Consider the following 27567-nt stretch of genomic DNA (forward strand, 5'->3'; position numbering starts at 1 on the left):
GCCCTGCTGGATGCAGGTGCACGGAGTTCATGTCTCCCGGGTGCCCTCCAGCTGGGTGGCTTTCCCTCGTGCCAACTGCCTCTCTCAGGGACAGAGGTCATGGGCTCCTTCACATGCCTCACGCAAAATTTAACATGACTGCTTGGAACCTTGGTTTGATTTTGTCATGCCCATCCTTCTAGTTCTCTCCTTTCTTTTATTCTGATAAGTCACACAGATCCTAAATATAGAAAGGCTAACCCAGCTAAATATGGAAAGGCTAACGCATCACGGATAAGGCAGTAATGAAATGCAGCTTTTCTCTATTCTCCCAGTAATCACCACCCTGACTCTTGTAGGATAAAGCCGGGTTATTCCAGACCCTGGCTGTTTCGGTACAGACCGGCCATGTGTTTTTGCTAAGCGGTGTGATGGGCATATGCAACCTATCTGTGCTCACGCAAACTGAAAGGTTCGCTAGAAAAATCCGAGGGGCTCCTTTGAAGTCCGCCTCGCCTTCAACTAGGAGATACTCTCTCGGGAAATGCAAACAACTCATTGACATGGATACAGAGAAAACCATCCACTGAGACTCCATTCTGCTCACCCAGAAAGGACCTGAGCTGGAGGCAGCCCCCAAACCACCTGTAAACAAAGTTTCCTCCGAGGGCTCCTGGGAGGAGGGTGAAGTATAATAGCTTCCACATGTGTTAAGAAATTAACTGATGTGCTAATCCTAGCTAATTCTTTCTGCATTAATTTTGGGGATCTATTAAGTCATATTTTGTTGGCCTCCTTTGAGTTATTTTATGTACTTTAAAAAAATGTTCTTTTGTTAAATCTATAATTTAATGTTCATTGATTCAATCAGTACTTTTAACCAATGTATAATGCATAAGTATTTAATAGCTCTCCATCTCAAAACTCCATGACATGTGTATATATTACATATAATATACTATGATATTGAAAAATCTCTGTATTTATTGTCCAAAATATTTTAGACAAGTGGAATAAACAAACCTGCTCCCACATGAAAACTGCTTTCAGCCATCCACAGAGCCCATTTCTCTCAGCCCGACCGGCTCATAAAATACTTTCTAATAGATGTCATGGCTTTGTTAATTCTGCTTTTCATACTTGGAAACTAATTTGATGGTGACATGACTAATTCTCCTCTTTCAATGAAACCCTTCAGAGAGCTGTCTCAACTCCGTATGAATTTGAGGAAGATACTAAATTTGCTAATAGATCCAGGCAGCTGTCCGCACGTGGGGAGGACATCAGACCGTTGCTAAGTTTGGTCTGTGCAGTTAGTAATGCAGCCTCAGATGGTGCTGAGAATGGGCCATGTTAGAATTCAGTTAAAAATACCAGGAAGGCCTGGCTGGCATGGCGCAGTGGTTGAGCGTCGACCTATGAACCAGGAGCTCACAGGTTGGATTCCTAGTGAAGGCACAGGCCCAGGTTTCGGGCTTGATCCCCAATAGGGGGTGTGCAGGAGGCAGCCAATCAGCGATTCTCTCTCATCATTGATGTTTTTATCTCTCTCCCTCTCCCTTCCTCTCTGAAATTAATTTTTAAAAAAATACTAGGATGGCCAAACCATCACCAGACCAGAGACCTCTTGTTTTATCCTTGGATGTGCCCAGGTGAAATGGTGAAGAGCTGGGCGTGGGGGTGAGGGAGGGGGGAGTAAGCACAGCTGCTTGGCTTTATAGTGATGGAAGGAACTTCCCTCCTCGATGATGCACACAGTTTGGTTTTACGGGATGCCACTACCTTAGCCACTACGACTGCAAATGCGATGAGCAGTAAACTGCACAGAGTTATCTGGTCCTTCTTAAGACCTCATCAGACCATTCATCTCCCAAATTTCCCATAGCAACACATTCCAGTTGTGCTTCTGGGAGGGGATTGTAATTGACAAAGTGTTTGCAGGGAAGAAGGAGGACCCCATCCTATACCAATAGGAACAATATGTGCAGAAAACTTACACCACCACTTTTCTTGTCGCACTATGAAACCAAAATAAATAGTAACAGCACGTTTCCAACGGAATAAACTTACTTTCAGTGCAAATAGGGCAGCATCCTTTTCGGTTGAGAATTTTACCCTAATCAAAAGAAAAACAAACAAGAGTTTAATGCTAAGAAAAAGAGTCTGCTGAGGACTTTTTTTTTTAACTCTAATACCAGACAAACCAATGAAATCAGTCCAAGTTATATTTGAACTCAATGCCCGGATGGTGACGATGATGATGAAAATGAAGTTTCAAGTATCCGGGTCTCAGGCCAGGCAAAGCCTTTCAGAAAGCTTTCCTGTTTTTATCCGCTGGGAAATAGAATATCTAAAGGACTCATTGGTGGGATCCCTCTCACACAGAGAGGAGATGGGACTGTCTGGATCCAACCTTTCACCGATACCCGAATCTAGCCCTCTGTAAACCGAGAGCACACACATAAAAATAGGAATCGGCTGTCAACCACCAACCCATGTAAGGCCTCTGTTCTGTTTTGCTTCTGGGAGGGGCCCAAACAATAAGCCAAGTGGGGGTCTACGGATCCAGACAATATCTGTGTTACAGATCAAGTTCAGTCACATTTCTTCTTTCAGAAACTGCTTTGCAGTCGAAGCCAATGAAGCTGAGAGTTGGGAAATGCTGAGTAATTTTCCATTACCTTTCTGGAAACACTGTGTAATTTCCTAAAATTCATTTCTTCCCCTTTTTTTAGTGCATGGCGTTTCAAGGAGGAAACCTATTCTCAGGGCCCATATCAGCAGATGGCATTGCCTTATCTCTGACTCAAGGGGACTCACAGAGAAAAGGAAATGTGGGAAAGATGAGCATCTACAGAGCACTTTGCTATGTGACAAACACCCTTTCAGATATTTTCCATAAGCTAGCCAACCTTGGGTTAGTTATAAGGATTTAATAACTTAATACTTAAAGCATTTAAGATTTAATTAATAAAGTATATATTATTATAATTATCCTTATTAAGATGAACAATAACCTTATGAGCTAAGTATTTCCCTTTTTATAGGTGAAGAGATTGATGGTATGCAATGCAACAGTGGTAGAACCCAAAATCAAACCTAATTTTGTGTAACCCTAAAGGCCATCTGCTTGGCACTCCAGATTTTTATCCTCTTCCATCCTTTATCTCTAAGAGGATGTAATATTCATTGGGCACCTGCTATATACGAGTGCTGTGCATCCTTCATACTTTATCTCATTTAAACTTCACAATGACCCTCTAAATGTAGGTGTCCCTAGGCCTTTTTATAGGAAACTAAGAAACAGAGATCACAGTGAGGTGGCCTAAGGCTTATGTCAAGGCCACACAGTTAATATAAGGGTCCATCCACTCATTCACTACTGGTCAGATTTAGGAGCTAGAGAAAATCATACTGATTTAAAATATGCTAGTTAGCAATCGAAGAACCAGGACCATGTCAAATTCATTTTCCCACCAGCTAGCTCAGTGACTTCCAACCTTTTTTATCTCATGGCACCCATAAATTATTAAAATTCTATGGCACACCAAAAAATATATAACATGTTTTGCCAATCTGACAAATAAAAATAGGTATAATTTTGACTTATTCACACCAGATGGCTATTGTTGTTTTGGTTGTTGTCATCTTTTTATTTGGCAATCTAATAGGTATGGCACGTTTAAGAAATTCTTGTGGCCCACCAGTATGTCTCGGCACACCAGTGTGTCACAGCACACCAATTGAAACTCACTGAGCTAGACCTAAATTGTATAAGGGCCATGGTGACTTTGAATAAGACTTAAAACTCAGGCTGTCGATACTGGAGGAGGGAGGACATGCCCTGGATCCATGCATGTATTTTTTTCATTCACTGCAAGGTATTGAATAGGTTTGACATTTTCCCAAAATGCATGGGTTTCAGCCATCCCAAGGAGTGGGGCGTCACGACATGTGTTCATTGCCAAGAGCTGTCTCTTCTATTTCTATTGGGCAGCCAGGTTTCCTTGGGTTTCTCGGACTGAAAGCAGTTGAGGACAAAACCAAATGTGCTTGGCTCTGGCCAATGGCATGCCGACCCCGGGGAGAGGAGTGAGGGGCTCTATCCGAATAGAGCAGAGCTGTCTACATCCAAAGCCCCCAACACATGGCGATGTGATCTCCTACATCTGCGTGTTGGCAGAACTGCCATCAACTTCTTTAGACAACGGAAGTGGGGCTGGTCATATTACTAAACTAGGGGGATAACTCAAGCACGTGCTATGAGGTCGGGGCTCCTGGCTGTGGCACTCCAGGCATGCTCCCACCTCAGCGGTAAGAAGTGGGCAGTAGTGACAACCATTCGGAGGAGTGGTCTCAGCATTAAATGGGTTCAGCCCTGCGACTGCAGAGAAAGTCTCAGTCCATGTGAGCGATGGTGAGATGATGGTGTCATCACAGCCCTGTCCCCACTGGAACCCTCATAGCCCTTCTCATGAAAGGTAGTCCTTTGCCTCTGGGGAGCTGCCAGGGAGGGTGGACAAGGAATCCAACCCTAAGATCCTCCTTCAACAAGGCACCCACACTTCTGGGGAAAGAGATGCGCAGTGCCCGGCCAGGACAGAGCAGGGGACGCGGGACCATTCCTTGGAGTGTTTTTATCTCTCCAGGCAACACAGGGGAGGGGAAGGAAGTGTTCAACAGGATTTCCATGGTAGAACTAAGTTTTCTCCCAAAGTCCTGTGCTGGCCACGGAGGAGGGAGAGTGTGCGCTGGAGGAATGGTTGGAAAGATGCCTAGAAACACGAAGGCGGCCCCCGAGGCAGGAGCTGGGCACTACAAGCTTTGACAAGCCGAGGAGGGAGCCAGGGAAAGGCCTGTGTTTGGAGGCATGGATGCCCCTGGCCCTAACGTGGCCCGCCAAGAAGAAAGGCTAACAGGATGCTGCCGGTGACATAAAAAGCACGGACCTCCCCACAGCAGGAGGACAATGAAAACCAGCGACCCCACCACGGCGGCAGGACCCCGTGAAGCCGGACTCTCACCACGGCCCATGGAGCTTGTTACTGGAGCCACTAGGTTGGCACCGCGCCCTGATTTTGTCTCTGGAATAGGAAGCCCGTTATTACTAACATGTGCGGCAAGCGGTCATTAGCAGCCAGGGTTCCCCCAGGACTGGCGGAGAAGTGATCTTATTCTCCAATGAATATTTATAAGCAGACCGTGTTCAAGTCCGTGGACTGGATCTCCCTTCTTCTTTTTTATGGGAGGTTTTCGGTTTTATGTCCGAGGCTTTTTAAAGCAAGACTAATTAGGGTTTTCTAGATGGGTTTTTTTCTCCCTCTTTCTTCGGTTGTGCAATAGCAGCAGCTGTTGTTTCTCATGCTGCGTTTGGGAGTCAAGCAAAAGCAGCGCCTTGCTGTTTACAATAACCACAGATGTGGATGAAATGAAAGGCTGTCGATACCAGAGGAGGGAGCACATGCCCTGGATCGTGCATGTATTTTTTTCATTCACTGCAAGGTATTGAATAGGTTTGACATTTTCCCAAAATGCATGGGTTTCAAGTTGCCGAGGCGAATTCACTGAACGAGAGTTTTAGAAGATAATGGGCACTTCATTCAGCGAGTGGGAACCTCGGGCTTCTGAAAAGAGATATTTCCACCAGGACGCAATTTCCATTCGGGGCTACAATGGAAGCCAGGGTTCGAGAGGGAAAACCTCAGAGGGGAGCAGAGCGGGGGGGGGGGGGGGGGGGGGTAGGTAGGAGAAAACCCTTGGGAAATTTATTGAGAAACAACCACATGTGACTTGAATCACTACGGGAAGGAACTCTGATCTGAGGAGAGAGAGAGAGAAAGGAGGAGAATGCAAAGGGCGCTGCTGATACTCAACAGAAAACCCGGCCAGAAAGACCAGGGAGCAGACCAACAGGCGTTGGAGACATGAAAACGACCTGGGCAGAGTCACTAAGAGACAGGAGCGCGGAGACGAGAGCAAGGTGGGAGCTGTCTCCATGCAAGGCTAGACTCCGGGGGAGCTGCAGAGGGGCCCGCGGAGGGCGCTTTGCAAGGGGCAGGGGGCTCTATGCGCACTTGGACATTTCAGGGGAACGGGGTCCGGTGCCCAGGGGACTTGCCACACACTGGACGCTCCCCATTCCTGGTAAAGGCACAGGAGCCTGCATCCCACACGTACCTGCGGGCAGCTGCTGATGGGGGCGCACTGCTTCTTGCGACACTCAGTCTTGCCTTTCACACAAGCACAGATGGTGCAGTTCACGGAGGACCACATCTCTCCATCCTGGGGGAGAGAGCACAGGGTTCTGCCATCAGGGGGTGCTGTGGGGAGCTAGCCCAGCAGGCTGGACTCTGTCACGGGAAGCCTTTCTTAATGAGTGATGGATGCCATCATTAGATTACACGACTCTGAGGTACCTATTGCACCTACCTGATTTAATGTAAGATCAGATTTAAGGGGTGTGCACACGCGCGTGTGCCTATGTGTGTGCCCGTGTGTGCATGTGCGTGTGTGTACATGTGTGCGTGTGTCTGTGTGTGTGCATGTGTGCGTGTGTCTGTGTGTGCACGCACGTGTGTATGTGTGTGTGTGTGTTCCTCTCCAGGATATAAAAAGAATTCTTGGGCAGCTAAGTCCTATTTGCATCTTGCTCCTCCTGCACTAGGAGACAAACAGGAATTTCATACATGATATCATAACAAAGGTCTAATTTTTCCCATTTGATGAGACGGATATGTTCAAAGCTGAGCCAGGCACCAGCCATTAATTGACATGTCCACAGGTGGTTAGTTTATTCCCAGATGGGACATGGTTCTGGACCACATCGGGCACAAACATGCCAAGGACAGAGGCTAATTCAAACGACTCACGCTTCTCAGGCAGACACCTGGCCGGGAAGCCATCTGAAAGCGAGGGGTCTGTCCAAACGCTGGGAGCCACCCATGCGTGACCCTGCCTGTCAGGTGCTCCGCTCCATACAAGCTGGGAAGCACTCGGGGACACATTTTCTCGCTGCTTGAGGAACTGCTTGGGCTCACTGGACTTATGACCCGCCATTGCCAAGTGCCCGGCCACAGGAACCCCCGTGCCTCCGAAGAACAGGCAGGGATGGGCACCCTTGCTTTTGGGAAAAGAGATTACAGGCAATCAAGGTGGGCCTGAAAACAAACCAGGGCTCCTTCCTTGAGGATCTCAGAGGCAAATGTTAAAAACAGACACCAGCTCAGGTCTGCGAGGTTGACTGCACCTCTTCCTCTCCCTTCTCGCTCTTTGGAGCTGCTTCAAGAACTGCCTGCTCTCCAGTGCCTTTTACTTCTTGGGAGAGGAAGACCTGACTGAATCTGTCGTAAGGGCATCTGACTATTCCAGACTCTGACCATGTTCCTGGGACTCCGTTTCCAGGATGACCCGTCAGGGATTTCTGCCTCAGTTCACATAAAGGAACCTCGTCAGGAGGGGCCTGGAAAGCACTTGGCACACAGCACCATCACGAGGGGGAGTCGGTTGCGTCGGGGGCTCTGGGGCGGGGTGACTGCGTGCAGAGAGGACCCGAGAGCTCTGGGCGCCTGGTGCCAGTACCACACGCATAAAACCCCTTCCCTCGGGCACGACACGCCGTATCTTCTTGATTCCCTAAGAACCAGGGCTCCCCTCCGATCCCGCAGTGTAACAGGAGGCCTGGCTCGGTGCAGCCTGCCGGAGGAGCTCCCCATCTGCTTGGTTCTGGGGGTCTCAGTTCTCAGGGGGATCACGAAAAGACCTTCAGGGACAGAGGGACTCCTCCACCCCTGGGGAACAAGGACAAGATGGGAAGGACTGCGGACAAAGTCAACAATCTTCATCCTGATATTTAAATGGTCGCTGCACAGCCCTGTGGGTGTGGCTCAGTGGGTTGGAGCATCCTCTTGTACACCGAGGGCCGTGCGCTCCATTCCCAGTCAAGGCACATGCCCAGGTTGGGGGTTCAATCCCTAGTAGGTATGGGAGGGATGGAAGGCAATCGATCAATGTTTCTCTCTCACATCAATGTTTTCTTTCTCTCTCTTTCTGCCTCTCTCTCTCTCTCTCTCTCTCTCTCTCTCTCTCTCTCTCTCTCTCTCTCTCTCTCTCTCTCTCTCTCTCTCTCTCTCTCTCTCTCTCTCTCACACACACACACACACACACACACACGCACACACATCAGTAAGCATACCCTTGGGGAGGATTAAAAATAAATAAATTAAGTAACTGGCCACTGCACAGCTTGCTACTCGGCCGTCAGGAGACAGTGTAAAATACCTGTGATGGGGAGCACGTGGCCAGCAAACGGCCCTGCTGGCTCGGCCAGGGCAGCGCTCTCACCTCTGCTCACTGCGGTGCTGGCCACGTGCACCATGAGCATCCCCACCTGACCATCTCCCGAAGGAGAAAATCTCTCTTTGAAAAGCAGCATCATAAAAATGTCCTGACCATCAGACCATCAGGACCCTGGCGAGGGGCGCTGAGCCGCTCTGGCCAAGAGGGTCCCGGGCATTCAAGGCCCCGTAACGGCACCACCAGGGGGGCAGTTTCAGCTCAACCCCAGCCATGGGCTGACCACATTGGGAAAAGGCAATGATGCTTTTATAAGTTTAAAATATCTTATAAAGCAAAAATATAAAAAAACAAAGCATTTTTCAAAGAAAAATTTTACCAAGAAAAACTTTTTCAAACACTTGCTTCTCTGTCTCTGTGTGTACTGGATTCTAAATATAGACACATATAAATATTATACTATAAATAAGTGCAGTTTAGATAAACACACATACATGTATATATATACATACACATACCCACACACAACATGGAAGACCCCAATGTGCATGTTGTCTGGAGCTTTTTACAATTCAGTGTATACAGTCATTTCCGTGAGCCTGGCTCATGACGTACCCGAAAAACCTTGTTGCCAAACTTGCACACTTTGGTGTCTTCCGGGGGCACGTGTAGGAGGCACTCCTCACAGCAGGCCTCCTCGCCCTTGTCGCAGCCACCGGCCCGGGAGCACTTCTTCTTACACACCACAGTGGAGTCCTGGGGGCCCAGAGGCAAGCTGGAGATTAAAATGATTCCCACCCGCACCAAACATCCTCCCTGGCCTTGCGTTAACCACCCACGACTCGCTGCTTTCAAACACAGTCTGAAGATTCCGAATTTTAATTGACTGCAATCAATCTTTCATCCACTTCAAAATACTGTTTGTTGATTAAATATCTGGACTATGAAAAGTGTCCCTACCTTCCGAGGGTTTCTAATTTAATGTTCAAGGGACTAATGGTTCTGCTTCGGTCACTGTGTGGCAAGAAGGCCCAGTTCACGATGGGCCAGTCAGTTCCTGTCCTGTTCCTCTTTCCTTCACTTACAGTGCCTTCTGGGATTCCTGCCTGGCTTTGTGCCACCTTCTAGGAATTCAGCATAAAGGCAGGATAGCTCTGATCAAAGAGCAAAATGAACAGTTAATGTTCCACCTCAAAATGAAATCTATTAGTGTCTTCTGTGTTTGAACAGGAATGGAGGGAGCAATTCCACAACTGGACCTGGGTTCCAGAGCTCTTCCATAAACTGTGTGACCTTCACCAGGTCACCTAACCTCTGAGGGTGACAAGCTGATGTCTGTAACTTTAAGGGGCATGGCCTGGTTTCTTAAGAAGTGGTATTCCATGAATTAAATGGCTTAGTGAACTGAGTCTACTGATTCATTCAACCACACACGGAAGAGAGGTTCAGAGCAGCTTAAGAAAAGGAAACCTCCCTAGTTCCCCAGCCAACAAGACACAACTCCACCTGGAGCAGGTCGATGGCTGGAAGGACTGGAAGAGCCAAACATCCATGAAATTTAGTGGGAGACAGGGATGGAGAAGAGAAGTGTCCCTGGTAGATCAGCAATCCCCTCAGAGTGTTGAGTTAAGGTGAGAACGAACAACAGCAGAGAAATGAGATGAAACCCCCCTCCAGGACACAGACCCCACTGGTAAGCTTTGAGCCAGGACGCACTTCTGAACATTATATACATGCAGGTTGTATAAACCCTACGTAATGTCCGTAGATTCTGTGCTAATTATATAACTTCAAGAGGTACTTCTGGTACCATCTACTATAGTTTCCTGGATTAATTATACAAGATTAATATGACACCGAGGTGATCCTTCAAAAAATGCCATTTGATACCCTTTATATCCGGGGTGAGGGAACTTTTTTCTGCCAAGGGCCATTTAGATATTTATAACATCATTCTCGGGCCATACAAAATTATCAACTTAAAAATTAGTCAGCTATATTTGGTCAAACATTAAATTAACTCACCCCTAATGCCTTGGCAGGGCCAGACCAAATGATTTCGTGGGCCTTACACATCCCACGGTTCGGATGGTCCCCATCCCTGCTCTAAGCGAAGAGAAAATCATACTGACTATCCTAAATGACTGCAGCCTGCTTATTCAGACATTCAATTTCCCAAGATGACTGTGAACCATGATAAAACAACCCCTTGAAGGAACAGTGTTGGTGACACTTCTTTTGAGTTCTGGGACATATTTCTTAGTCATCTCTCATGGAATCCATGAGACCCAAAGCACTGTGAGCAGAACTAGTTCCCATTCAGGGGATGTCTGGCTTTCCTGCAATCAAGAGAATTGGGAATGACATGGGTTTTATCAAAAGCTCAGTATCCCCAAGAGGAAGCTATAACCTGTGAAATTCCTGGAGAGGAAGAGAAGTCCTGAGGATGGAGGTCAGGCCAACAGCAGGAGTGGCCGTCTGTTCACCACAGGCTAATACAAGCCACGAAGAGAGGAGGGAGCCTCGGGAAAGTACCTCAGGCTTAGGGACGGCTCGGTGCTCAGTGCCAGGGAGCACACAGGGCAGCCCTTACTCAGCCACCTCCCTGCAGCAGCGCTGCTACTGCTACGTCACAAAGCCTGCCACGAGGAATCAGGACCTCTGAACCCTCATCATGGCTACTGACTCAGAGCTGGTATTGAGCCCTCTCTAAATTAATGACTCCTCTGGCCCTCTCTTGCCCTTTAGCTATTAAAAACAAAACCACCGCCAACAGCACCACATGCAGGCTACACAGACGTGTGGGTTAACTCACTAATGAATGATCCTAAAGTCCTCCATATAAATGATTCTGTTCTCGGTTCCAAAAATAAATCGCCACATAAGCCCAGTCTAGAAATGTGGGATGTGTATCCCTTTAAAACTGGGGAGTGGTGGAATTCTTTCTTTACCAGTCATTACGCTTCTGGCTGCCTTTTGAGAAAAGCGAGTGATGCCTCAAATGAGGAATGACACGGTGAACAAAACATAAATACTCTCTTCCCAAACTCCCAGGTTGATCTTGTGATGGATGCACTGAAAATCCATGCCGCTCTTTTCTCTCGGATGTAAGGCCACTGTGCCAGAGGTTCCACTGTGGATAAGCAGCTCCAGAGAACACCGCCGCGTGCATTTGTCTGAGTTTAGCAAGTGCCGCAGACAGCCCCTCAGAGTTTAGTTCTCACCACCAAAAACTAACTTGCTGTTCTCGGGAAGATGACAGTGAATTGTAATTTGGGTCCTTGTGACCTTAAGTGTGATTTCACCCTAAACTGGCATCAATAATGCCTCCCTCTGAGAAATGGCACATAGTGTTTGGCCACAATGTTAACACTAAAGCCCAAGATGCTCTGTTGTCGGACGGCAGCCCCTCGGAACCACCGTACCCTGCAGGTGCACGCCGTGCAGTCGTCGTACAGAAATGAGGATCCGTTGTCATAAACATCACTGCGGAAGAGGCAGCTTCCAAACGGGAGGTCAAACACTTTCCTCTGACCTAGAGGGAAGCAACAGCAGAGTGTAAGCAAGGCAGAAGCCAAGGACGCCCCCCTCGTTATCAGCAATGACAGCACAGGCAGTTCCACACTCTCACCAGCCCAGGTCCAGCCGATGTACAAAAACAGAGCCACGGGTCAGACGCTCCCTGGGGATCCCCAGGAGTCATTAATTTAGAGAGTTTTTCTTACAAAGAGTTTGATTGCTCGCTATAAGTTCAACAAATCTTTATTGAATATCCGTACAGTGAACCAAGAGGACTAAGACATAGACTTTAATTTGAATCTTAAATAGTCTGACCTCTAACTCAAGAGACTAAGGATCATATGGAGGAAGCTGGCATGTGGATGACAAACGACCGCCAAACCACCTCACGCTCTAGAGCAGTGGTTCTCAACCTTCCTGAGGCCGCAACCCTTTAATACAGTTCCTCATGTTGTGGTGACCCCCAGCCATAAAATTATTTTCATTGCTACTTCATAACTGTAATGTTGCTACAGTTATGAATCGTCATGTAAATATCTGATATGCAGGATGTATTTTCACTGTTACAAATGGAACATAATGAAAGCATAGTGATTAATCACAAAAACAATATGTAATTATATATGTGTTTTCCGATGGTCTTAGGCGACGCCTGTGAAAGGGTCGTTCTACCCCCAAAGGGGTTGCGACCCACAGGTTGGCGACTCACATGTTGCGAACCGCTGCTCTAGAACCTCCATCATGGACTGTCTCCTTCCCGGTGGCGACGTGCGTGCTGCCTCCATGCCACCAGGACAGTCGGGCTGCAGCAGCTTCAAGCATAAGCTTAGGCATCACAGAGAATCGTGTTCAGGTGCCAACCCGTCACCCCCTGGCTGCGCCACCTTCCAGAAAACTAATCGTCGCACCTAGACCGCACATTCGAATGATGTCATGTATTTGGCACCTCCATAGCACAGCTTCTTAAGATTCTTTTTTATGGAATCTACTGAGGTGACCTGGTTAACAAAATTACACAGGTTTCAGGTGCACAGGAGATTCTTAAGATTACATGGGAAGAAGCATATAAACTATTTCTCATGGTGCCTAGTACATAGGAAATGTGCAATGAGCGAGCTAGTGCTTCCTTTTTTGGCTATAACCCATGCTTCCCTTCTAAGCCTCTTGTTTTGGCATGTTATTTTTTCCCTCTGAAAGTACCAGGAGTCTGTATTCCTCTGTTTACTTCACATGCCTTTAGGAGCTGTTCCGACTCATCAGATGCCAGGTTAGAGGTAGGGTCTTCAATACTGTTCTCTCACAAGAGGGCATTGCCCCCAGGCTGTCTGGTGCACCAGGTCACAGATGCAGGGAGGCCAAGAGAGAAGAAACCTCCGTGGAGGCCTCGGAAAAGAGACACCCTCCCCCACCCTGCACCTCGTGCCCACCTGATGCTCCTTTAATTAGAGAGGTTGCCATGAAGACAGGACACTCTGAGGACCCAGCACAGCCATGAGGATGAACACGCTCAGTGGAAACCAGTGAGAACATATTACAATGTTCTTTGACCTTAGAACTGTCACTCACCCAAACATTTGGGGCAGCACTGTCCCGGGGGAACGTGGCTAAGGTGCTGAGGACAGGAGAGAATGGGACAGACCTCGCGCACACACTGTGTCCTGCCTCCCTGAGGAAGAGAGAGAGAGAAGCACATTTAGCACAGTCAGTGAATGCAGATCCGATGACCAAGGTTTCTGGACCAAACCAGGGCCTTCCCTGGTGACTGCTGGGACCCGCATAACTTCTCCCGAGCCTCCTCCTCCCTTCCCTGTAGACCACAGGAACTGCACCAGCCAAAAGCCTGCCCTCCGAGAGGCGGTGAGGGCATCACTCTCACCCTGGCCAGGCCTCTATCTGTCCTCCTGAGGACCAGCCAATGTCTCGATGCCTGAGATTTGGGGCTTTTGGGACTAAAATTGGAAACTGTCAGGCAAACCAGGATGAGTTGGCCTCGCTCCCCCACCCCAAGCAAGCCAAGGAAGCCCCTCTTCCAGACCCCATCGCTCTGTAGCCCTGCACATCTTCCTCCAGGAAGGCTCCCCTGTGTCTGCCACATTACGGGTGTTGCTGGGATGGCTCAGTGGGGCTGGGATCAGGGGAGGCGGCCAATCTGCTCAGAATGAGCGCACTGCAAGCCAGTATTCAGACAAACAACTGCACTGAATTTACCAAGCTAACCTAATCTGTCCATTACCTCGGTAGAAGGTATATGACACTGAGAAGGCTGGCAGAGCTTCCGTGTGCCCAGGGAGAAGCCTAGAGCCTTCAGATATTGTCACTACTCCCCATTCTGAAGCCTCCAGCCTCTGTGACTGCTGATGCCCATTCCTTCTTCCTAGAAGGCGCACACACAGTATGCCCACTCCCTTCTCTCGCCCTCAGAGAGGCACCTGTTTTTCAAACTTGTAACTGGCCCCTCTTCCAGACCCCATCGCTCTGTAGCCCTGCACATCTTCCTCCAGGAAGGCTCCCCTGTCTGCCACAGCTTACGGGTGTTGCTGGGATGGCTCAGTGGGGCTGGGATCAGGGGAGGCGGCCAATCTGCTCAGAATGAGCGCACTGCAAGCCAGTATTCAGACAAACAACTGCACTGAATTTACCAAGCTAACCTAATCTGTCAATTACCTCGGTAGAAGGTATATGACACTGAGAAGGCTGGCAGAGCTTCCGGGGAGAAGTCTAGAGCCTTCAGATATTGTCACTACCCCCCATTCTCAACCCTCCAGCCTCTGTGACTGCTGACGTCCATTCCTTCCTCCTAGAAGGCACACACACAGTATGCCCACTCCCTTCTCTCGCCCTCAGAGAGGCACCTGTTTTTCAAACTTGTAACTGAATCTTCAGAAAGCCGGGACTGGGGAAAAACAAGATGAAACACAACAAAAACAGCAACTTTTGAATTTACCAGCTAACCTAATCTGTCAATTACCTCGGTAGAAGGTATATGACACTGAGAAGGCTGGCAGAGCTTCCGGGGAGAAGTCTAGAGCCTTCAGATATTGTCACTACCCCCCATTCTCAACCCTCCAGCCTCTGTGACTGCTGACGTCCATTCCTTCCTCCTAGAAGGCACACACACAGTATGCCCACTCCCTTCTCTCGCCCTCAGAGAGGCACCTGTTTTTCAAACTTGTAACTGAATCTTCAGAAAGCCGGGACTGGGGAAAAACAAGATGAAACACAACAAAAACAGCAACTTTTCAGTCAACTTACATCCAACACCTCTGCAAGGCTCATGCGAAAAGTACCCTGTGCAAAATGAACTTGCTAACAAATGTGTGAATAATTTTCACCAGTTGGCTTCTCTGGGATTTGAGATAGAAACCAAATTAAGAGCCGCAGGCACCCGTTGTCTCAGGCCGATAACATATCTCAAGAGGCCTTGGGAAAGGAAAAACTGGCCTCCCAGAGTCCGGGCCTGGCGGGAAAAGACCCCCCTCACATTTCCTCAGTCCCCAGAGCCTTCTGCAGGGACTCCGCATAGCCGCCTGGGTCACAGCCATCCCCTCCCAGCACGCTGCCGTCTCCTGTTGTTGCTGCCTTCTCTTCCTGTTCCTGCCATTTGTATTATTATAGTTTATTTTTTGGTGGGGATGGGTGAAAAGGGTAGGGCACATGATGTCTTTTTAAATATTTATGATTTTTAAACCACTTTACTGTTGGATCCTTCCCCAAACCAATAAAGAACATGTGAAAATACCACAAAGAGCTCTTCTGTTGCTTTTCCATTATTTTCAGATCAGCAAGAATCACAAAAAGCTCCTAAGAATCCTGGGGCAGCTCCTCCCTGGACCCCGCAGAATCCGAGAGGCTGGCCCCTCACCGGACTCCAGGGACGCGGACTCCGAGGAGAGACCAGACGCTGAGGTCGGCCCCAGCTTATCCATAAGCCACAAATGTCAGATGGAGAGGGAGGACACCGGCTGCCCTTAGCTTTTCATTTCCAAGAAATCTATCTGCAAATAACTCCCTAAAATGTGGGAGCCCCGGCCGCACGGGGCGAGCTGTGTGCGGGCTTCTCTCGGGAGCACAGAGAACGGATTCTTCTCAGGGACACTCTCTGTTCTTGTTGGATCAGCATCTATTTCTCAGGCACGTTTTAAAATTACAATTTTTTAAATGTTGCATAATTGCACAGGAGTGAACTTGTCCAACACTTTGGAAAGCTGGCAAAAGATTCTGTGGACGCCAGTAATTTTCCTTACAATGAGGTCAGAGAGCGCATTTTGCATACATAATGCAGCTGCGGAGTGTGTCTCCCCAGAGTCCCCTAAAGTAACTTGAACTCCAATGGGGGTTTGCTGGTTTGGTCGAGTTTTATTTGGTTTGGGTTGCAGCTTGTGGCACAGTCCCAGTCCCCAGGCTGCCTGCCCAGGGATGCCTCCACACAGCCCCAGGCCGGTTGGCTCACAAGCTGTGTCTATGATTTCAGCTCCGCAGGGACCCTGGTTAAACTATAAGCTGCGGCTGTGCTGTAAACTAAAAATGTTAAAGTAGCAGAAGTAAACATTCCTGTTTCTAAAAATGTACGAATCCCCACGGTACCTGCACACACTCGGGCTCTATCGGATGATGGCCATCGCCTTCTAATTGGCGTCCCTGCCTCAACTCTCTTCCCCTAATTGATCCTGGAAGGTTCCATATGGTCAGGACTCCTTTCCAGCATCCATCCATCATTTCGTTATTTGATCAAATATTGGAGGCGAGGCCTCGCATATGCTGGGGATATAGCAGTGAATGTAACATCCATAAATCACTCTCCTGATGGAGCTTGCATCACCACTGAGCATGCCCCCATGCTAAAGTAGAGGATGAATTACCACTGCATTCAGGATCAAGTTCAACCCACTCAGGCTAGAAGTCACTTGCTGACATTTGTTTCTTTTTTCTTCCAACACAGAGGCACTACATTTCCCAGACTCCCTTGCAGTTAGGTGTGGCCATATGACTCAGTTCCAACCAACAGGAGGTGCATGGAAATAATATACCACAAAAGTCTTTGATACAACCAGAGAGAAAGGGGGTTGAGGGAAGATAGGAGAGGGTGAAGAGGGAGATAAATGATGACGGAAGAAGACTTGGCGTGGGGTGAACATACAATACAGAGATGATGTATTATAGAATTGTACACCTATATAATTTTATTAACCAATATCACCCCAATAAGTTCAAAATAATAAAATTTTAAAAATCACAATGCTCTCTCTATTCTGGATGGATAACAGTTAATAAAAATTAAAAAAAAAAACTAAACAAACAAAAAAAAAAGAACTTTGCAAGAAATGGAAAAAGCCTGCTTGCTTCCTAAGTCACCATATGGAAATCTACCCACTGTTCAATGAGCAAGAAAACAAACAAAATGCTGCATGAAAACCCTCAGATACATCAGTTCTCTATTACCACAGTTAGCCTACTTTGTCAAGTACCATAATCTTCTTCCAATCTTCTTCCCTCCCAACTCCAACCTACAGAGAAGGTCCAGGGTACCTCATTTCTTTCTTCATTGCCTTAAGCACATCTTACAACTTTCGCCTGTTATACATACCTCTTCCCCTCTCTCCCCCACATCCCATCGTTGACCCCTATGGAAATCCCGCTTCATTCCAGGTCTACCTCAAGCCTCTTCTCATCTATGAAGCCTTCTAAATCTGTTTGTGTCCCAGTAACTTCTTCCCATATCTCTTCTTTTCTCAGCTATTCTCCTGTCTTTTTGACACATGCAAGACGACACTGGTTTTGCCTTCAAACTAGATTATTGTTGGGGCAGGAATCAGTCCTTAGAGCCCAACATCCTTCATAAAAGCGATGGGCTCAAGGAATATTTCAGTAAAAGTTTGTTGCATGAAGGACAGAGCCACCACTCTGCTGAGCTCTAGAACTGGCTGAATTCTTTAGATGCGTCTTTAATCACAGGATGCTGATGAGAAGGCACAGTTGAGGGCTGTCTGCATCCACTGACGTTTGTATGTCCTTGACTTTTGTGCATTTTAGGTAATAATCAAATATTTGTTGGTGCTGAGACTTCAAAAACCAACAGTCAACCTCAACTTGTAAAGCTGGTAGGATTCCTAGGATCCTATGTATTTTGTTAAATGTTTGAAATTTACTAGATTGTTAAAATACATAGAGACTACTGACTGCAGCCGGCCCTTGAACAACTCAGGGGTGAGAGGTGTCACCCTCCCATAAAGTTGAACATCTTCACATAACTACTATATTCTCACCTGGTCAACAAAGAAGGAATGCCAGGACCTTCCCCAGCACTGATGAGTCACGGCATTCACCATCTGTCCTTTTTTGGAAGGGCAAGTGTGTTCTTTAGAGGTGGCCATTTATTCTAATTGCATATCTGAATGCTTCTCCAAAAGCAGCTGTTTTTAAAAGACTTGAAACATGTCCCAGGTCTCTTGTCTGCCCCCTGACTTTTGTTTTAGCTGATTCAGTCAAGAACACAATGCTTTGTGTCAAAGTTTACCCTAGAGTAGCAGTTGTTGCATAATAAAACTCTATCTTCCTGAACAGAGCGATGAGTGCAGGATGATAAAACCATAGCCATGTGCAGGCAGGATGCCTCTCCCACCCCAGAGGACCACTGAGAAGTGGGGGCTGGAAACCGTCCTGCGGCTTGGAACCCATCCCTGGACCAGGACGCAGAGCCCAGCTCTCTAACGGGAGGCGAGAAGCGGAGCAGTGCATTTCTAACCAGTTACAGCCAATCAGCTGCACTTGGGCACACTCTACAATGGTTGTTTTGTCCAGTGTTCAATTCTTTCAAGAGAATGGAGTTCTCACTCATTCCAGATGAAGGTGGGAACAAGGGGACAGGAATGCTGGAGCGGCTGGTGTAAGGGAGAAAAACATCGTGAGTGACACAGAATACTTATGTCATAACAAACAGTGGTGCAAAGCTGATTTTGAGCAGAGCACCCACTCTGAGTTACAAATTGGGTCAAAAAACTTCACACATGAGCCCTGGCCCATTTGCCTCAGTGGCTAGAGCATCGGTCTATAGACTGAAGGGTCCTGGTTTCCACTGCAGTCAAAAGCATGTACCTCAGTTGCACACTCGATCCCCAGGCCCAGTCAGGTGCGTGTGGGAGGCAGCCAAGCGATGTGTCGCACATCGATGTTTCTCTCTGTCTCCTTCCCTTCTACTCTCTCTAAAAATCAATGGGAAAATATCCTCGGGTGAGGATTAACAAAACAACTTCACACAAGAAAAAAACAACTGTCCTTGGCCCTACCTCCCTTTGACCTGGATATTTCTTGTGGTAAAGTTTCAGAGCCTGGCAGTTACTTCCAGGGGTAAAGCTCTTGGTGCTTGGCTTTCCCTGTTCTTGGCCAGTGCCAGGCAGGAAGTCAAGCAGAGGAGGGCAGCAGGTGAACTGTCCAACTAAAAGAACAGAAGTAGAGTGGACAGGGCAGAGAGGACACTCAAACTGTGGTGCGTAATGAGCCTACTTAGAGAGAGAGAGAGAGAAAGGTACACACACACACACACACACACACACTACACTGGCATACAGGCATATACTACTGTGGTATAATAATTTAGGTGTGCGCTTGTGAGACCCACTAGACTAGGGTTTTTAGAGGTTGGCACCATTGACATTTTGGGTGAGATCAGTGTTCTCTGGGGTCTGTGCTATGCTTTGTAGGGTGTTTAGTAGATACCTCCATCCACTAGATGCCAGTATCACCCTTCATCCCCTGGTTGTAACAAACAGAAATGTTTCGACTTTGCCAAGTGTCCCCAGGGAACAAAAACACTCCCAGTGGACAACAACAGCACTAGATCAAAGTTTCCCCAACCACAGTCCAGGCATCTGCATCTTTAATAACCTGCCCTGGTGATTTAGATGTTGCTGCCTGAGGCACCGGATTTTGCAAAATGCAAAATAAAACCCAACTTTGATTTTACACTGAGTCAAGGACATGTGGAGAAAGCTTGGCCAAGATAACCTATTTTGTCCCATGAAGTTTAAGTAAACAATACCTGTGGGAAGTACCCTCTGGGCTGACAAAAATAAAAACGCTTTTGTCCTTCAATGCCTATTCAGAGAACCATGACCTCGTGCTCTGTCTTGGGAATCAAACCGGAAGCAAATCCCTTTCCTTTTTCCCATCAGTTAATGTGTCGAAGTCCCAGTGTGCTGTTGTCAATGTCACTGTGTTGGATTCCTATTGCTGCTGCAACAAACTGCCACACTGCCTTAGTGGCTGGAAACCACACACATTTATTATCTTCCAGTCCTTGGAGGTCAGAAGTCTGAAATCAATCACTGAGCTAAAATCAAAGTGTCAGCAGGGCTGCCCGCATTCCTTCTGGAGACTCCAGGGAAGAATCCATTGCCTGGCCCTTTCCAGCTTCTGCAGGCTGCCTGCATTCCTTGGCTCATGGCCTCCTCTCTCCATCATCAAAGCCATCAGTGTAGCATCTTCAAATTTCTCTCTGCTCTGATTCTGGCCCTCTGCTTCTGTCATCACATTTCCTGTGATCGTGGCCCGCCTGCCTCCCTCTTATAAGGATTTTGTACCAGATCCCATCCAAATATCCCAGGGTAATCTCCCATCTCAAAAGCCTCCACTTAATCACATCTGCAAAGTCCCTTTTGCCATATAAAGTAACAGTCGCAGATTTGGGGGATTAGGACAGGGACATCTCATGAGTCGAGGGGTACATTATTCTGCCTAGCACAATTATTAGTCAAGAAATGACATATAATTTCACTGTGCAGGCCCAGGTGTAATAGTTCAGGCCTGAAGTCACTACAACACACCAATATAACCTGTTCCATCCACCTTCCCCTCACTGAAAAGGCTGGGTTTTCCTTATGTTTTTCAGAAAGAAAAGATAGTCAAGAACCTCAATTTCAACCCTGGTTGCATGGCTGCTGAGCTGAACAAGTTGTTTGTTCTTCTCCTTATGTGCGTGCCTAGTTATTTCATCCTAAATTTAGAAGGTGACATTGCAAGCAGACCATCTGAATTTCTCACCTTATTCTCTCCTTGTCAGGGGCAAAATCCCACATGCTGATGGACAGCTTTAGGAACAATTTCAGGGGGTTAATAAAGTAGGAAAATCTCCCAGGTTGCCCACAGGCTTCCTTAAGGCCGCAATGCCAGCCCTGTTGCTGAGCAGTAAACCCCCTAAGTTGAAGTTCCCACCAAGCTGTATGACTTGGCCAGTCATCGTCTGGCCCACGCCAACCAGCCCTGTCGGGACTGCAGTGTGTTCTGAGGGCCAGAGAGATGCGTCCCAGAGAGGTTGACTGTGCTCATCCTGTTGAAAGACACTTGCAGAAACTATAGGAAAGTGCCTGTGTGGCCTCCGCAAGGGTCTGCAGGCACCACAGTGAGGCCTTTCCCTGCTGACAGCACAGCTCCAGGCCGGCTTTCGCCCACCTGAGTGAGCAGGCAGGCCTGGCTGTGCAGACTGCACATGCACAGAGGTAGAGCCAGAGCTCATAATTCCCCTGAAATAAACCTCAGACCCCCGATTAACAGGTGGTACGCATGCGTTCACTGTTGTATGTTAAGCCTCATATTTAAAGGTGAAGTGTGTCTTCTTTGAGTCCTTGCTCTTAGCTCTTTCTTGTCGCTTAGCTGAATGGCAGGTTTTTGTGTTTGTTTTCTTAATGTTTTTGCTTTAAAAAATAAAATTTGGAAACTTTTCCTCTTCCCCAAACCCAGCGTTCCACACAGACACACACATCACTGACAAGCCTGGGATACCGTTTGCGGCAAATTCCAACGAGTTCTGGGTTTCCACAGATATTTTACTCCTTTCTTTTCTATTTCAGAAGCAGGAGGAGAAGGCCATCCTACGGGACCAAGCTCAGATGAGATGGCTGAGCAAACACCCTGGGAAGGGTGGGGCGAGGAAAGCCCTGGCCATCAGGATGAAGTTGCCAGTCGCGGTTTGTTTGGTGTCTGCAGGCCTGTGCAGAGGGACAGATGAGCATAAGCGATCTGCCCTGAGGAACGTGATACCTCGTTCCTGGGTTCCCAGAGCAGAGAGGTAGGGCTTGCTGACGGGACCCGGAGAGTCTGGCCCGGCCACGCCAGCGAGCACGGGTGTTCCCTCTCTGAAACGATCGATAAATAAACAAATAAATCTACAAGAGAACACCCTCCCAATAGTGCACATTCCCGGAGACCACCCGGGTAGGACGTTTCTCAACTGCCACCCGAGAGAAGGAGCCAAAGAAAGGAAACGAGCCCCATTCCTCCTCTTGCCTTTTGCATCCGAGTTCACCCTTTCATCATCATGTGAGGAGTCAGGGCTGCTGCAAGCCCACCGCTGCACATCAAACGCTCTATCTGCAGGCTGGCCCGCTGCCAGCGAGATGAAAGGAACAATCGTTCAGAACTCACACCTTCCATGAGTTATGAGCCAGTCCTGAGAGGAAGGAAATAACACCCTTGTGCGGGAGAAGGGGCGTTGCTCATGTTCGCCAGGCGGTCCACATCGCAGACGCGCTGGACGTGCGGGAAGGATGAAGGCACGCGAAGACCTCGGATGGGGCAAGAGTCCCCGGAAATACTGCCCCGCAGAGACAGAAACACGGGCGTCCGTGGTGAACTGCTTCTCTAGAATCTTCCTGTTGCCCATTCAGTTTCGGCTACAAAAACTAATTTATGCAGACCACGTGCTCTGCGTGTTGCTTCATCTGTTTCCTTACTGTTACATCTGGACTTATCATTGCCCCGAAGCTAGGCTGAGCGTTCACGCAGGGCAGGAGCCCCGTTCATATTTCTTCTGTCATCCTCAGGTGCCTTCCTAGCTCCACAGCAAGACCAACGTAACATCAGACCTGCTTGGTTTTTCAGTTCAACACCTACCTGTTGGGTTGTCAGTGAAAGCTGAAAATAATTCAGAAGTGTGCATGCTCCAGGGAGGTTTCCTGAGGCCCCAAAATATCTGTTGTCTTGAAATGAACTAGTCTTCATTCAGATATGCCCGGCCCTGGCCCGTGTGGCTCTATTGGTTGAGTGTCACTCATGCACTGAAAGGAAGGTGCCTGGTTCAATTCCCGGTCAGGGCGCATGCCCAGGTTGCAGGTTTGATCCCCAGTAGGGGGCGTGTGGGAGGCAACTGATGGATGTTTCCCTCTCACATCAATGATTCTCTCTCTCCCTCTCCTTCTCCCTCTCCCTTCCTCTCTCTATAAAAATCAATAAAACATATTTAAAAAACAACATATGTCTGGATTCCCTCAGTGTATTGACAAAATTATACTTAGAAGTCTTAGAACTATTCCCTAATACAGTATGCCTGAACACACTCCTGAAAAATAAAATTACATTTAAAGTCTATTTTAATTTCCAAATAGCAGTGGACTAGTCACAGCATTTTGGCTTTGCCTATTCAACACATTTGTGAGTTTCTATGTGTTAGACACTGTGGTCTTACAACGAGCACTTTTTCAAAATCTCCACTCAGTGTAATTACTATGTACACTTCTCTATTTTGTATCAGGTGCCAATTGCCTAAAACTCTAAAAAATACTAAACCGTTATAAGTAAAGTGTCATGAGGCCCCATAAACACTCTGGCCTCCATCAAGGGACACGGTCCAGGTTGACTAGAGGTTTCTGGCACTATTCATTCAAACTGGTAATACCCCTGGGTATGGGTCTTGTCAACCAATTCGAAGTTTATGTTCTGAGATAATCAGGCTGCAACCCAATCTTGGCAAGCTCTTGGGATGATTGCGATCGAGGCCAACTATGATCAAAGGAAAAGAAGCGTCCAGGCTGTTGGAAACAGCTGTGGTGGGGGGTCCCGGTTTGAGCCAACACTAGTGTTCTGACATGTCTGGGCAAGTCCAGTGAAAGGGAGAGGTTCACTCGTTTGGCTTCTCATGAGAAAGAGAGAGAAAAAAATCCATCCTGAGGGAGGGAGAGAGGCAGCACAACAGAATCACCAGTCACTGAGTCGACGGACAGGGGGGAGGTGGTATCTCAATGTATCTTGGCATCTGCCACTCAACTCATCCCAAATCCAGCGCCATGGATGCCTGCGTTGGTCCAAGGGGAGGAAGATGCTGAAAGCAAAGCCTGAAAGGATTGTGGCACTAAACCCCTGTGAAATATTCAAGGACAGGCCCCGTGAATTTGGGATTCCTATAATTGAGTAAAACATACACAGAGGAAAGAGATGTTGGTCCTTCCCACTTCCCCTCCACACCTGCTCTGTCATCAGAGGCCGCCAGGACACGAGTGGCAATGCACAATCCAAGCGCGTGGCAGCAGCAGTCACGCCAGGCTGAGAACCCAAGTGCCAGCCAAGTGGTGGCAGTGCAAGGCAACATCAGCAGACACAGCAGCAGGGGACTCATCCAGCCCAGAGAGTGGCATCTCCTCTCTCACGAGCACTGACTTCAGGAAGCCTGGCCTCAGTGTCCAGCACAGGGCAGCATAAGATAGCACCTATGGACAAGGCCCAGGTGTATCCTCTGACAGCTGTATTTACATATTTGGCCAGATAGAAAGAGAAAGTGTTTGGTTCAGAAGCATTGTCTTGTAATCGTGGCCAGAACATGCTGTGGAAGAGGCCAAAAGGGAGGAGGTAGCTCAGTGAGGTAGCAGCTGGGTAGGAAGCTTGCCCAGACACGTACAAGGTCTGAGTGGACAAGAACTCTGTAACTGTGACAACTTGCTTAGCAACCCCAGAGTTTTTTCAAAAAAGATGCAGAACCATAGCATGAAGTCAACCTTGTTAAAAGAATGAGGAAAAGTTCTACCTGAACAACACAGTGAGCACCTTCTATGAGAGGACGATACTGAAAGGCCAGAAATCTGGAACGCATTGTTGTAGGCCATCACTAGGAATGATTCTCTCTCTCCCTCTCCTTCTCCCTCTCCCTTCCTCTCTCTATAAAAATCAATAAAACATATTTAAAAAACAACATATGTCTGGATTCCCTCAGTGTATTGACAAAATTATACTTAGAAGTCTTAGAACTATTCCCTAATACAGTATGCCTGAACACACTCCTGAAAAATAAAATTACATTTAAAGTCTATTTTAATTTCCAAATAGCAGTGGACTAGTCACAGCATTTTGGCTTTGCCTATTCAACACATTTGTGAGTTTCTATGTGTTAGACACTGTGGTCTTACAACGAGCACTTTTTCAAAATCTCCACTCAGTGTAATTACTATGTACACTTCTCTATTTTGTATCAGGTGCCAATTGCCTAAAACTCTAAAAAATACTAAACCGTTATAAGTAAAGTGTCATGAGGCCCCATAAACACTCTGGCCTCCATCAAGGGACACGGTCCAGGTTGACTAGAGGTTTCTGGCACTATTCATTCAAACTGGTAATACCCCTGGGTATGGGTCTTGTCAACCAATTCGAAGTTTATGTTCTGAGATAATCAGGCTGCAACCCAATCTTGGCAAGCTCTTGGGATGATTGCGATCGAGGCCAACTATGATCAAAGGAAAAGAAGCGTCCAGGCTGTTGGAAACAGCTGTGGTGGGGGGTCCCGGTTTGAGCCAACACTAGTGTTCTGACATGTCTGGGCAAGTCCAGTGAAAGGGAGAGGTTCACTCGTTTGGCTTCTCATGAGAAAGAGAGAGAAAAAAATCCATCCTGAGGGAGGGAGAGAGGCAGCACAACAGAATCACCAGTCACTGAGTCGACGGACAGGGGGGAGGTGGTATCTCAATGTATCTTGGCATCTGCCACTCAACTCATCCCAAATCCAGCGCCATGGATGCCTGCGTTGGTCCAAGGGGAGGAAGATGCTGAAAGCAAAGCCTGAAAGGATTGTGGCACTAAACCCCTGTGAAATATTCAAGGACAGGCCCCGTGAATTTGGGATTCCTATAATTGAGTAAAACATACACAGAGGAAAGAGATGTTGATCCTTCCCACTTCCCCTCCACACCTGCTCTGTCATCAGAGGCCGCCAGGACACGAGTGGCAATGCACAACCCAAGCGCGTGGCAGCAGCAGTCACGCCAGGCTGAGAACCCAAGTGCCAGCCAAGTGGTGGCAGTGCAAGGCAACATCAGCAGACACAGCAGCAGGGGACTCATCCAGCCCAGAGAGTGGCATCTCCTCTCTCACGAGCACTGACTTCAGGAAGCCTGGCCTCAGTGTCCAGCACAGGGCAGCATAAGATAGCACCTATGGACAAGGCCCAGGTGTATCCTCTGACAGCTGTATTTACATATTTGGCCAGATAGAAAGAGAAAGTGTTTGGTTCAGAAGCATTGTCTTGTAATCGTGGCCAGAACATGCTGTGGAAGAGGCCAAAAGGGAGGAGGTAGCTCAGTGAGGTAGCAGCTGGGTAGGAAGCTTGCCCAGACACGTACAAGGTCTGAGTGGACAAGAACTCTGTAACTGTGACAACTTGCTTAGCAACCCCAGAGTTTTTTCAAAAAAGATGCAGAACCATAGCATGAAGTCAACCTTGTTAAAAGAATGAGGAAAAGTTCTACCTGAACAACACAGTGAGCACCTTCTATGAGAGGACGATACTGAAAGGCCAGAAATCTGGAACGCATTGTTGTAGGCCATCACTAGGACAAAAGTTTAAGTGCATGAGAGAACTACCCTAAAGGCCTCAACACAAACCAGGGCCGTCCCCAGGCTTCCTAGGAATTGATGGAAGGCGAGCGAAAGAACACCTGGGGTTGGAAAGACCAACCCTCGTAGAACAGCTAGGACTTCCATGGTCAGTGGACCGAGACCAGCCACTCAGAACATGCCCAGAGGCTCTCTTCAAAGACCAGAGTTGAACGGGAGTGTTTGTGGAGCGAATGTCCAGAACTCAGGGAGGCGGTGGTTCAAAATCATCCACCGTTTCATTACACCAGGCCAACCGGAGGATGGTGACAATGTCTTGAAGATAGGCAGATTAACTGAAAGTTTACATACTAAAGGCAGAACACCCAGCCCTTTTATGACCATTAAATCCAGAAAAATCACTTTTTAAATTCATCTGTGTTATTTATAAAGAGACTCATCAACAGGTTGCTTACCGAGGTCAGAGAACTGATGTCAACAAGTAACTCAAAGTATATGACCAACTGCTGAGCAGAACAATGCTACTTCTGATTGGTTGACTACATTGGTGATCTGAAGAATGTCTGGCATATCCACGAGTGTGGAGATGATGAATATTGCCCTTGCAGTGAAGTATTTCCCTTAAATTTTAGATGTGACATAAATTTTTTATATTTTCTCTGGGGAGCTCTCTCATAAAGTCTATTCAGAGACTCCAAAATAAACTGTCTCCATCTCCCCTCAGACAAAACACGAAGGTGGAAAATACACTCATTTATGTTCTAGATTTTACTTACAGTACAGTGTGGACAATTCTGTGCAATGGCTGTTTTGTGGTTTTGTTCTGGAAAGGTGTTTCCAGTGGTCTGGGACCAGGAGTATGGCCCACTGAGTCTTTGAACAGGTGTGGCCTGAGAGCCCATTAGGCTCAGGTCTTGCTCCCTTTTTTACAAACTCCTCCCCTGGCAGATCCACTTTGAAATCACAAGTGGCCCATTCCCTTGGACCAATTCTCCCTGGAAAACGACCACCATCCCGTTAATTGCTCAGGTCAAAATCCTAGGCATCACCCTTGATTCTTCTCTCTCTCTCTCTCTCTCTCTCTCTCTCTCTCTCTCTCTCTTTCTCTCTCCCTTCCTCTCTGAAATAAAATATAACAATAAAAAATAAAAAACATAAGAGTTCTTAGAACTTGGAAATGACAAGAGGAGT

General features: G+C 47.6%; 1 protein-coding gene across 2 annotated transcripts in view; it reads right to left on the bottom strand.

Annotated features, from left to right (window-relative positions):
- The window catches only part of BMPER (BMP binding endothelial regulator), a 205435-nt gene that overhangs the window by 78371 nt on the left and 99497 nt on the right, over positions 1 to 27567 (bottom strand). For both annotated transcript variants that reach the window (XM_014541094.1, XM_005868076.2), the window contains exons 7-11: positions 13357 to 13456; positions 11697 to 11806; positions 8887 to 9027; positions 6157 to 6261; positions 2050 to 2095 (exon numbers count right to left, since the gene is read on the bottom strand). In XM_014541094.1, coding sequence (XP_014396580.1) covers positions 2050 to 2095; positions 6157 to 6261; positions 8887 to 9027; positions 11697 to 11806; positions 13357 to 13456 — 502 coding nt within the window. The remainder of the gene's footprint in view (positions 1 to 2049; positions 2096 to 6156; positions 6262 to 8886; positions 9028 to 11696; positions 11807 to 13356; positions 13457 to 27567) is intronic.

The sequence above is a fragment of the Myotis brandtii genome, unplaced genomic scaffold (genome assembly GCF_000412655.1).
Source record: "Myotis brandtii unplaced genomic scaffold, ASM41265v1 scaffold260, whole genome shotgun sequence".
NCBI classification, from domain to species: Eukaryota; Metazoa; Chordata; class Mammalia; order Chiroptera; family Vespertilionidae; genus Myotis; species Myotis brandtii.